The sequence below is a fragment of the Cydia amplana genome, chromosome 2 (assembly GCF_948474715.1).
Source record: "Cydia amplana chromosome 2, ilCydAmpl1.1, whole genome shotgun sequence".
NCBI lineage: Eukaryota > Metazoa > Arthropoda > Insecta > Lepidoptera > Tortricidae > Cydia > Cydia amplana.
In genome coordinates this window covers 4066944-4080196 of record NC_086070.1, presented here as the reverse complement: position 1 = coordinate 4080196, position 13253 = coordinate 4066944, and the positions used below count along the sequence as shown (strand labels likewise).

The 13253-nt window shown below is 35.0% G+C and overlaps 1 protein-coding gene across 6 annotated transcripts in view; it reads left to right on the top strand.

The window, feature by feature from the left end:
* Window positions 1-13253, top strand: part of LOC134661654 (protein tramtrack, beta isoform) — a 506900-nt gene that overhangs the window by 411303 nt on the left and 82344 nt on the right. Inside the window, exon 5 of one of the 6 annotated variants that reach the window (XM_063518146.1) lies at window positions 9850-10103. The exons of 4 other annotated variants lie outside the window; for them this stretch is intronic. In XM_063518146.1, the coding sequence (XP_063374216.1) occupies window positions 9850-10088 (239 nt within the window). In that variant the 3' untranslated portion in view covers window positions 10089-10103. Of the gene's footprint in view, window positions 1-7601; window positions 7859-9849; window positions 10104-13253 lie in introns of those variants that run through there. One more of the 6 variants, XM_063518087.1, reaches the window with a different exon arrangement.

The window sequence follows — 13253 nt, the reverse complement described above, 5'->3', positions numbered from 1 at the left end:
AATGCCATGTTTTGTGTTATTTATTACCCAGCTATATAAAGCTAACGTACGGATGGCAACCTCAGCTGCATTGTTGCTGCGGTGCGAACATACTACCTACTGCGTTTTTAAGGCTGTCACTGTCAGTGACGGATTGACGTTCTGATCGCGGCCGTAATGCGGTGACGAACTTCACTCATTTTATTTATCAATATTTCTACCCTTTTTACCCATTGATCAGTGTTCAATCGAATTTGTGTTAGTACCTTTTTTGCATTCGAACTATTGTTTTATGGCGATTTATTTTATTCAAGGAATGTGTTGTCCGTAAATAAAATATTTAGCAAAATTTATTAATTTCACAATATTTTTATTTATAAGACAGCCGTCGACCGTGCTGTAAGGTTTGTTTCTCTGTCCGACACTCCCCGACCCGACCGGAATACGAGTATGGCCGCTGTGTTTCCGTTTTCTGGTTTTGCTCAGTTAACATACCTGAGATCTCGGAATTAAAATTTCTTAACTATCTAATTAATATTCCAGATGCGGAGTTCATGCCGACCAAAACTGGTAACCTGTTACTACGAATCGGAGAGTACACGTTTCACTCCAATTTTAATATTTGCGACGTGAACTCTAGCAAATCACGTCGTTGGTACTGCTCGAAAAGGAAGAAGCGCTGTCAAGTCACCGTAGTGACGATGGGAGAGACCATCTTGTCTATCAAGGGCACACATTGTCATTGATGCGAAACCATGTACCATATATACAGGTTATATAGGTAGGTGTAGGCTTCTCATAGAGAGAAATGCAGACTATTAGATTTTTTCTAAAATATGCACATATTTGTGGCACGTGGATTTGTGATGACCTTGGCGGTTAGAAACCAAAAACTAGTGAACGATATATCTCAGAAACTTATTAGTGTAGTTTCCTTATTTCTTTTGTAATAAAAACAAATGTACCTATTCCAACTTCACTGACCTTCAGTAATCTTAGATTGTACTTAAAGTTGGAGTATTCTGGTAGGCCCTAAAGCCTACTGGAGGGGAGCCGAGTTAATGAATGAATAAAATCTTTATTTCAGGTAGGGTTTCCAATCCGGATCCGAAATGTATGAAATTATCCGGATCTGGATCCGGATCCGCGGATATTTACATACATTTCGGATCCGTCGTGCAAACCCTAATTTCAGGCAACTAGTGGCCCATACATAACCTAAAACTAGCATACATATTATAAAAATGTTACTCAACACTAAAAATCACTTTATGATTGCGATGCGTTACGCAACCCCGCAGTGTAAGCAGTGTGAATGAAGAGTATTCCGATACATTAGTCACACAAATAAATATTTATGCACTTCGTGCCATCAGAATTGTTTAATTAGTATGGTTGCCTATTTAAATTATTAAATACATTTTACACGACCCTTTAGAAGAAAGAAACCACAAAATATTAATGAACCACGTCATGTAACAAAGGGTTTGGTAACCTACTGTCTCCCTCAGTTGCAGAAATGATACCGACATCGAAAGGCAACTACGTGCTCCGTTTCGAGCGCTACATGTACTCCAGTAACTGGAATCGTCGGAAGGAAACCGATACTGCCCGCCGGTGGTACTGCTCCCAGCGAAAGAAGTTCTCCTGCCAGGCTGTGGTGACAACTGTGCGGGGGAATGTGGTGTCGACGAAGGGGGTGCATAATCATACTGGATATAATTAATTAATAATGATATTCTTCTATATTTTAAACAACAAGTTTATATGGATATCGGAATTTCGTGCAACTTCAAAACACAATTTGACACTACCTTAAGTACCTAATAGTTAGAGTAATATGTAAACCCGACAGAAGGAGACCGATACGATCCGATGGATCCCAACGGAAGAATTAGTACTCCTGCCATGATGCATCATGTGGTGACTACGGTACGTGGGATTGTTGTTACAGCGAAGTGGACGCATAATCATATTTATCAAACTGGATCAGTATTCTGCTAGCAAATCCACTTGATATGAAAAAATAGGAATAGCTGAAATCATACTTATTTTTTAATTGACATAATACATATAGTCTCTTCATAGCTGATCTCGTCAGCAAAAGCAAAATGATGATATAGGTATTTTACACAATTAGTTGTGTGTTAAAAAAATCTGCATTAATACTATAAAGTAATGATTTTTGTTTATAAATTAATTAGAAAAAATCTTATCAACATGGATGCTTTTGTTTAGCCTATTTAAGGACTAAGCGTCAGGTTTTATCAGTTTTTTCACGTTTAGTAAACAATGTACCTAAGCTAAACCAAGATTTCGAATTATAATCAGCTTACCAAAATACAAGTAGTTTTGCTTTAGCAAGTTAAAGTTACATATTCATATAATGATCGTTTCTTACAACGTAAGCTCATATATATACTTATCTTAAAATAATATATGTATATGAGCTAAACTTCCTACAAATGATGTTACGAAATCGCACACTAACGGCTTGTCTCTTCTAGTGAACATCGGTCGATCCCAAAAGGGGCAAATGCGTCTCTCCTGTGCCGGTTACACCTTCGTGCTGCCCAAGCACTACCGGCAGAGCGTCTGCAAGCGCTGGTACTGCTCCACAGACAGGCCGAAGGGCTGCAAGGCCGTCGTCGTCACCAAATTTGAGGAAATCATCTCTATGAACAATAACCATAACCATCCGGCTAGGACGCCGAGAAAAATATTAGGCAATGCATTTTATTGAAATTGTCAGTTATGTCAGGCGTGGCTCACTCCGCGATTTCGTCGCTTTGCTACAGGTAGCTAAAAGTACATCCGTTCCACATCAATTTTGGTGGCTAGCCATAAGCCGCGCGTGGCACTGTCGCCACCTAGCGGCCATATCTGTGCTGATCGTAACAGACGCGTTTTGTTAGAGAGTGAGTCTTCTGTACCTAGTACTATTATATTTATTCTGTGGTTATGTATATATTTCAGAATGGACACTGAGCTTCATCATAGCTATTGATAGAGTGTAATACTATGATAGTTTGATGAAAAAACCAGACATGTGCAAGTCGGACTCGCCCACCGAGGGTTCCGTACTTTTTTAGCATTTGTTGTTATAGCGGCGACAGAAATACAATCATCATCTGTGAAAATTTCAACTGTCAATCTATCACGGTTCATGAGATACAGCCTGGTGACAGACAGACGGACAGTGAAGTTTTATTAATAGGGTCCCGTCCCGAACACCAAAAACTAGAAACGATGTATTTAATAAATTAAAGTACTAGGTATGTAACAATGAATCTTATAGACATGTAAAAACAGAGTGACATAATACCATAATATTGTAAAAAGTTATGACAGCAATACTGATGAAAACGGTTTCATCTTAGCAAGAATGTATCACTCCATACCGGAGAGCATGATCGGAATGTCTAGCCATTTTCGGCTTAGAACACGTAAGTGAATGCACATATTAAATATGTCTGTCTCACGGAAGGTTTGATAGGAAAAGTCAGCTACGTCTACGTTTAATAAGTAATATTAATAATTACTTTATTTATAAAGTATTAAATAGTGCAATCCTACTGCAATTCTAATCGTTAGGTTAGTCGGTCAATATAAGTAGATAAATCAAAATAAACTCTGCCATACCTAATAAATTAAGTATGTTACCTAAACAATTTACAGTTATAAGTTATGAATCTGAAATGAAACTTAATTGAAAACATGGCAATTTAAAATAATTAATAAGTTTAATTTTAACTATTGATCTATCTGTTACGGTATTGTACTATTTATATCCTCTATTTATTAATTTATAATGTGTGTAATAAAATAACATATAATTGTGATTTAATTTTAATACGCAAAATAAATCATCTCCTTTAAATTATCTTCTTTTATTAATCTGTTTTGAAAAGTAAAAATATTTTTTTTTACATACCTATAATAATAATATATATATATATATATATATATATATATATATATTTTTTTTTTTAATGTTCATTGTATCATTTAATTAAATTACCTACAAACTAGTGTCCGGCCGCGACTTTCTTCCTCGATCCTCGTACAAGTTGTTAATACGAGTAGTTATTTGTTTTACAAGGGGGCACAGTTGTTGTTTAACCCCTCGTTCTAACTAACATTGATACCCGCGCAAGCGAAATATATCGAAATTGAACCACGAACGTAGCGAGTGGTACGAAGATGGAATCTTAAACTGTACGAAGGTTTAACAAAGTTTTCCACCGTGTGGTACACCAAATTGTTCACCACACCAACGCGAGGAAAATACTAACTATAAAACATTACAAATCAAATCCAAATGAACGCTATTGAATATGTATTATTCAAAATTTCATCATCACTTCGTCAATTCCACCAGCTAAAAGGATGGATGAGGAAACAACTCAAAATTTGCATCTAATTGCTTTGCCACTCTTGTGGATAAAATGCAACTTTCTTATTCGTTTTTGAAGTATCAAGAGGGCCTTTACGAGCTGGTGTGGTAAAAAAAATAATTTCAATCCATTGTCATCCCACATTTACAACATGTAAACTTAGAAAAAATTAATGGTCCTACCTTCAGCAATTTAGGCTGTACGTTGACTGTCGGTATCAATATTGCTCTAATCCATTTTCGCCAGTTGTACTTGTGTCGTTTTGCGACAAATAACCACAGATATTATGTCCAATGCTGCCCTCCTAAGTTAAAAGGCCGTATTTTCAAAGAACTCTATATGAAAATACGGCCTTTTACCTTAGGAGGGCATAATGGGTCTGAAGTTAATAGTATAACAAATATATTTCATATAATCAAATAACACAATTATGTCTGTTTCAGTGTCAATCGTCACCGACGGGCGCGGCCGAAGCAGACTTATAGTAAACGGCTTTAGATTTTGTCAGCACGCCGTGTCCCAGCACACGGGGAAAGTGCGTTGGCGGTGTACAGTTAGGAAATGCTCGGCGAGGGTACACACGTTGGATGATATGCCAATATTTGTCAATATGGACCATAATCACAGCTCGGTATCGGGAGCTCGAAAAAAATACAAAAGGTAATCACGGTTCATATCCCGGTCGATATAAGTCTAGTGAAACTAACCGTGAATCATTCAAAACTGTTATCATAATTACGGCGTCTCCATAGCGCTGTATAGTAGAATTAATCGATATGATTTTCACGGCAAAGAATGACAACGATGGTGATGGTTATGGCAAAGAACATAACGTACTTAACGAGAGTTTGAAGGGGGAGGGGGGGGGGGATAGCATAATTTTAACATCACGGCGCTCCACCATACACTATAGTAAAGTTGATTGAAATGAGAGTTGTGGGGAAAGAGGACAAATATATGGTGATGTTTTAGTATGAAAAAGTAAATGCAAGTGCATACTTTTATAACATGTCCGTATGTTAGTTACCAAAGCCAGAGCTCTTCTGGATTCCGACATCTTAAACAAATGTAACTAAGTATACCTAATATTTATTTATGGGCATAGTAAATGTAATACCTTAGTAATTATTATGTAAGGAAATATACATTGTTGCTCAAATTAGAGATTTATGGTATCAAGGACCAGATAGCTTATTTTTACGTTTTTATATAAAATAGTTTTTATGTAAAATAGTCATATTACGCAGTAGGGAATATTTGTTAATAACTTAGATATATTATTTTGTTGACTTTATATTTAATCTTTAAAAAAAATGTTTTAAGGGCTTTGAAAGAGTGATTATAGTTGTAATAAAATTGACAATACTACCTTCGCAATCAAGTTATTATTATACAATAGTATAGGATATGATTACTATTTTTACATTAATATATTTCAAAGTTTACAGGTAGGTGGTTTTTTAATTCCCAATCCATTAAAAAAACCGATGGCGCAAATAAAACAAATGGTAAGTGCTGATTTTACAAATTTATTTACAGACATTTAATTTGACACTTAGTGCTTCTGCATTTCAATACACTTTACACAATTCCGAAGCAAGGGCATCTTTACAGACCGGATTCAAATTAACTTCAATATCCCTTTCAGTGTTCTACACGAAATCGCAACGCGGCAACAAGCTGATATACATCGACGGCTACACATACTACAGCTATCGCGTGACCGGCGCGAAGGAGCGATGGAAGTGCACAAACCACCGCTGCGGCGCGTTCATGATGATCATAGGGGGTCAAGTGGTGAAGTTCGTGGCCAAACATGCGCATAGCGCAAACAGTAATGTGAGGGGTACAGTATGGAAGGCTGATTTGCAATGGTCCAAGTAAAATTTGTGAATAAATATTAATAAATATAAAATACTTCAAACATCGCTGCGGTGCGTTCATGATAAGGCCATAGGCCCGACGTGAGCTTATCAAGACACTTTTACTATTGGGTCGTGTTTAAGCTCCAACTTCCCCCTCTCGGGCGACGCTTTGGGCCTTCGGTCCTACGCGGAGCTCGGCCTTTGGCCTTCGCATGCCTCGACGCTTCGCCGTCATCGGGATCAAGTGATGAAGTTCGTGGTGAAACATATTATGCTCATGATGCGAATGTTAATTTGTGGAGTAAAGCGCGGAAAGCCGATTTGCCATGGTCGAAGTGAAATTGTGCATATTACATATCTAATACCTTTAAACGAGCAATTCTTGCATATTTATTTATTTATTTATTTATATATATATTTCGGGGATCTCGGAAACGGCTCTAACGATGAAACGACTAACGATAACGATTAACGATTTCGATGAAATTTGGTATATGGGGGTTTTCGGAGGCGAAAAATCGAACTAGCTAGGTCTTATCTCTGGGAAAACGCTAATTTTTGAGATTTTATATGTTTTCCGAGCAAGGCTCGGTCTTTTTTTTCAAAATACTGTTAAAACTGCAGTCAAAAATTCCGTTCTGTTGACAGCTTTATTGCGAGGTTAAATTGATCGTTAAGTAAATTGATTTAGGTATACTATATTTAAGACACCTTAGAGACCTTTACTTTTACCTTAGAGATAAGGTAACCAAGATTATCGGGGACCAAGTTGTGAAGTCCGCGAGTTACTTGCAATGTGTATTTGTTTTTTATCTATATATATTTCTGCAGCTAAACTAGAGGATACTTTTTAGAGGTAGTTACTTTTAAACAAGATTAGTTCGATTTTTTCAGGTGTGATATATCATTTTAAATATCTGTAAGTAACATTTAGGAGGTTTCGACTTCTTAGAGGGTATTTAAGTGTGCATTTTTTAAATTTAGATTTAGATATTAGGCCAGTATAGATATTATGTACTTACCCCTATTAAGTACCTAATATTTTAGCCTTTTGTAAATATTTTAGTGTGGTTAAAATGTTTAACCGTGCGAAACCAAACGAAAGAAAATTTAGCAATCAATAGGTTATATTATATTATTTGTATTTTAAGTATTGCATTTATATTTTTGTAACTGTGATAATATTATGATCCTCGTCAAAATTTATTTTAAGATGTGTCGTGCCATTATATTTTAGTAAATAAACTTTTTTTACCTATTTGTGTATAATATTTATTGTTTTTTTTTCTACCTAAATACATAATCTCTGCTCACTCTCCTGCTCCATTTGAATAAACTATAAATACAATTTTATTTTCAGATTTTCTTGCCGGTTTAACTAGCCCCCTAAGACCTAAAAGAAGATGTTGGGACCCAACCAAAATGATAGATGCCATAACAGCAGTCCGGGAAGGCAAAATGGGTCTCAAAAAAGCCGTCAAAGAATATATGGTACCTAAAACTACGCTCAGGACTTTTGTGCACAGTGACAAGACTGCTATTGACGTAGTTAATACATCTCTTAAGAGGAAATCTAATTCTATATACATATTGTATGACTAGCTAAAAACGTACTTTGTTAAAAATAAATAAAATGAAACGTTGGCCTTTGTTAATTTCTGCATTGTGAACGGATTTAATGTATATTAATAAATAAAAATAGTAAACATACCCCATATATATGGCCAATATTGATAGCAGCTTTTTTATTTAAGTGACATGTTGAATGAAAGAAAATGTTGTGTTGTTTTTCAAATGTTGGTTGAAATAAACATGACAATATGTGTTAGTTTATAAAAAAAATTATCCGATTACGTTATCCTTACGAATTCATACATTGTTAATAATTAAGTTTACTTAATTTAAGACTTGTGTAATACAAGAGGATGTTATACACATTTATTAGTAAGCAATATGTTGTAAACTGTTTGTTACGTACAACTACTATAGTTAATTAATACATAGTAAAATAATAACGAAAGAGTATGTTCTTTAACAAGAAATCCCTCGCAACAGTTCAACGGTTTCATGCTCTGGGTGCTGAGCAAATAAATGCCTTAAAAAAACCAGAGTTATTATGTTTTAATTTTATATTTCATAACTTATGTACTAAGTATTATGAGTAGATTATTTTTTTATTTTGATTTCAGACTTTTAGTTACTTATTATAAAACTTTTATTCTGTGTTGGCAATATTTGGAAAATACCTAACTATAATTTAAGTTATTATAATAATATAATCAAAATGCATATTCCAGGTTTAACAGCACAATTCGTGAAAGGCCGAGGCGGAGCTGTAGTCCTAGTAATGGGGGGCTTCCGTTTCCGGAAGAACTACGAGTCGAACCAACGGGTGAGGTGGAGGTGTACCACGCACGCTAAATACAACTGTAAGGCGGTTGTTTATACGGAGGGGGCGAGGATCTTTTCGTATAATGTACAACATACTTTACCCTTGAAAGTGTTTAGAAGCCAAGTAGGCATAATGTAAATTGGTAGTACAAGGTGGCCAACTTAGAGGTATACAACTTTTTTTTGCCGCCATTTTATTTTGGCGGTAAATATGACAGTTAGAAAATTAGTTTGTGTAGATACGGCAAAATTATTATGGAGCGTTTTACAACGGAACAACGTGTTTTAATCATTAAAAACAATAGAAACATTAAAAATAACGTTTTCCGGTCGATTAATTTCGAGAAACGGTGACATTTACTGGCCCCCAAGATCGCCTGATTTAACAGCTCCTGACTTTTTTCTGTGGGGCTATCTAAAGGGACGTGTCTGTGCTAATAGGCCAACGAACCTTCAGCAATTAAAACAAAATATTCGAAACACTGTCGCTGAGATAACGCCAGAAATGTGTGAAAAAGTGATGAAAAACGCGATGAAAAGGGTTCGCATCTGCCATGCTGCTAGAGGTGGACATTTGTCTGACATTATTTTCCATGTGTAATTACTGACCCTACATATTATATTTAACAAGGAATACTTAATATTTTTTATGTTTTATAGATAAAATTACAAAAATAAAGTGTATACCTCTTATTTGGCCACCCTGTAGAACCAACCAACGGGTGGCCATGCTAAGTACAACTGCAAGGCGGTAGTGTATACTGAGAGGCGAGAATCTTTTCGTATAATATAGGTACAGCTTACAAACGTAAGCTTAAATTAGAATTATATTCTCTATAAAAATAAAAATAAAGATAGTGCAAAGAATAATAGTAATGTTTCTAGTCAGTGTAATACATAAATGCATATTTGTTTTTGAGATTTATTTGCGTGTGGTATTTGTAATTCGAGTATAATATTTAAGTCATTAGATTTTATCAAGTGCAATATATTTAATAAATAGACGTTTATATAGCGCTGTTTTGTTTTCATTTATAATGCAAGGCAAATATTTTTTATTTACAGGCTCAAAATATGTAGATTATATTTACGTATCCGTAGACCATTGTATGTATGTCGTGCTAAATCAAAACAAATCTTTTTGACGTTGAACGTCTTAACTTAACACACAACACGCATCATAAATGACCTCTACCTAACTCTTTACTTCATTCCAGTATCCTTCGTGACGTCACAAAAAGGCAACAGAATGCTGAAGCTCAACGGATACACGTACTACAAGCACTCGGCGTCGTCGCGCCGTGACACGACCCGCTGGGCGTGCTCGACCCACTACGCTAAAGGTTGCAAAGCGAGGATTGTCATGGTGTATAACAACGTTGTGTCGGTTAGGGATGAGCACACGCACCCGCCGTGCGTGGTCAACCCTAGCATCAAGTATCCGTACTTGAACTAAACTGCCAAGCGTCCAGTAGACTACGTAAAAGTGATGTTCGGATACTAAATAACGGAACGTCGTACTCGCGGCAGTAATGCCGTGAACGTCCCTCATTTTATCCAGGAATTTGATAAATACAGCGGCAGGAATGAAGCTGCAGTTGACATCTGACATCACCTTTAGAAAACAGAACGGTACAGTTGTGGAAGGAGCCAATTGGCGATTTCAGTTTGTTTTATATTATTTCCTGTATACGATATTATTAGGAAAGATAGTAATGAGTTATGATACAACACTAAGATGAAGATAAAATCGTCTAAGTATAATATGTCCAAAACAGGACAGGTTCAATCTTTTGGAGTTTCATAGACGTTATTAAACTTTTTTCTTATTGCTAAGGACAGAAAAGTGTGAAAAAATAGGGCTATACTTTTTATTGTAACACACAGAAAATAATAAAAATTTGGTCAAATCCCGGTTGTTACGTATAATCTTTAAATAAAATTGAAATATTTGATATGATTGGTTGTTAATAAATATTCGAATATCTTTCGTTATTAAGATTAAGTTATTATTATGTTAACAATAAAGATCTATTGAATAGAGCAGCTTTTTATAACTTACGATTACTAATTATACTAAAGTGGCTAAATATTAATAGTTAAAGCATATAAAATAAAACTGCTTTTTACTTAAATTTTAAGTTGCTTTTAAAGTATTTGAAAAAATAGATGTCATGATTATTATTGCTACTAAATGTTTATCTTTAAGAAATTACGCATTTAAATGTACTTTATGAACTTGATTATGTTTTAATTTGTATTGTAACTTAATTTTGAAGCTATTTACTCAACGTAGTTTTTAACATTTTGTAGTTTTAGCCTAAAAGGTTTTTCTGTGATATATGTATTACTTTCTTTTCAGTTAATAAATTTACTCTTTAATTATTGTTCTGCAGGTATTATTTCACGTTCTAAACAAGTCTTTCGTATAGGTATGTTGTAGTCAAACACCGAAACTATCGTGTTGAATGTTTCTTTGACTAGTCAATCATTGTATATTACCAAATTATACGAGTATAGTTAAAGTCTCTAAATACCTACAAAAACTGACAAAAAGGGTGTGTAACCTTTAAGCATTCAGGTTTAGTAGAAATAATATTTTAAGTAAATACCTAGCGTTCGTCTTTTAGCATAATGATATAATAAATTTATTAAAACGGGGGTCACTCACGTATTAATAAGTCAAAAATTGCTCAACATGTTAAGCTTCAAGGAGCTTTAACGATATCATAGGTTTAAGTGGGTCGGGAGATCTGTGGCTGTAGGTTCATTGGTTAAGGCTCCTCCTTTGTCCAAACCTAACCCTCCCCTTTCTTCCAGAATGCACCGCAACGTTCAGCACTTCAAACAGAGGCCGGAAGATCCTCATCGTAGACGGCTGCAGGTTCCGTATGAACGGCAATGAGGGTCCGAAGGTCAGGTGGAGGTGTTCCAGCCACGAGAGGCACGGGTGCAGGGCGTTGGTGCACACTATAGGCGACACGATAGTGTATTATAGGAATGAGCATACGTTCCCGGGGTAGAATTTTGTGGCTGAACGTTTTCTGGAAGACATCGCTTTTTATACCTCTCGCGTCAAATAATGGAGCCTATGACAGTTCGTATTTATATGGAATCGCTGTCAAGGTAAATGTGTGTCTGTAGACATTTTTTGGAAGTTTCGCACAGTAATTCTTTTAGAACTAAAAATACGATAATAATATGTTTATTTTTTATTTTTAAAAATTAAACTTAACCAAGATACTTAAAGGAACAGAACTGTCATAATGACCATCATTCGAGACGAAAGGTACCTAGAGTGATGAGGCCGCTTGTTTCTGCCTCTGTCTTAGATCTACATATTGTTTTATTCTATACCGTTTCTTTTGATTTGTTCTTTGCGTTTACATTTGAGAGTTGCCAAACTGTCCTGTTAAAAAATCAACTGAAATGTTTAATTTATAAGATCGTAGTATTCATTTGGGGTGGGTGTTGATAAGTAAAACCATAAGTAGGTAGGTATATGTTAAAATCATAGTGTATGGGTTGTTGTTTAAATATTTAAGTGAAGAAGTATGGTAAATCAATATATTATATCTATTTTTGGGCCATTTTATTTAAAGTTGTCCCTTAGACTTTTTTTTTAAATTGGGACTTTTTATGTTATTTCTACTCAGAATCATGAGCTCTTTTGATCTTAATAGGAGAAAAAAAGTATCCCAAGATTTCCATACATTTTCGATCTTTCCATTCCGAAACCGCCATACAAAGTCTATGAAAAATGGTAACGGAATGGGAAAAAACCTTGGAACACTTTTTTTCTCCTATTAGGTTAGAAAGAGCTCGTGATTCTGAGTAGAAATAACATAAAAAATCCCGAATTTGAAAAAAAAGTGTAGGGAACAACAAAAAAAAAACGCCCAAGTAGGTAAGTATATGTTATATTATATGTATCATAGTGTATGGTTTATATATTTAAGTGAAGAAGTATGGTAAATCAATATATTATAACTATTTTTCTTAGTTTTATGTATATTTATTTTGGATAAGACTGGATTTTATTTAATATTAATGGTGGTTTCATTTCATGTAAGTACATACTCGTAACATTGATTAAATACGTAACACTTAAGACGACGACGACGACGCTTGACGACAGGTCTGGCCTAGTGGGTAGTGACCCTGCCTGTTAAGCCGCGGTCCTGGCTTCGAATCCTGGTAAGGGCATTTATTTGTGTGATTAACAAAGATATTTGTTCCTGAGTCTTGGGTGTTTTCTATGTATTTATGAGGTCTGAGTACCCACAACACAAGCCTTTTTGAGCTTACTGTGGGACTTAGTCAATCTGTGTAAGAAAGTCCTATAATATTTATTTATTATTTATTTATTTATTTTATTTAAGGATATAAGTTTGTTGTTTTATACCGGGTGTTGCCTGCAACGCGAGAAAATAATTAAAACATATTATATTATACTCCTTAAACTGTAAAACTTTTGTTAAACATCTTTTAAATATTATGAATCCTTTAGAATTCCTCGTTTTCATACAAAATAAATATTGCTTTTAATTGTACGCTGACATCCGTGTGTTTGACGTTGCTTGTATGTCACGCTATAAACATAGCAAAATTTGCAATACAT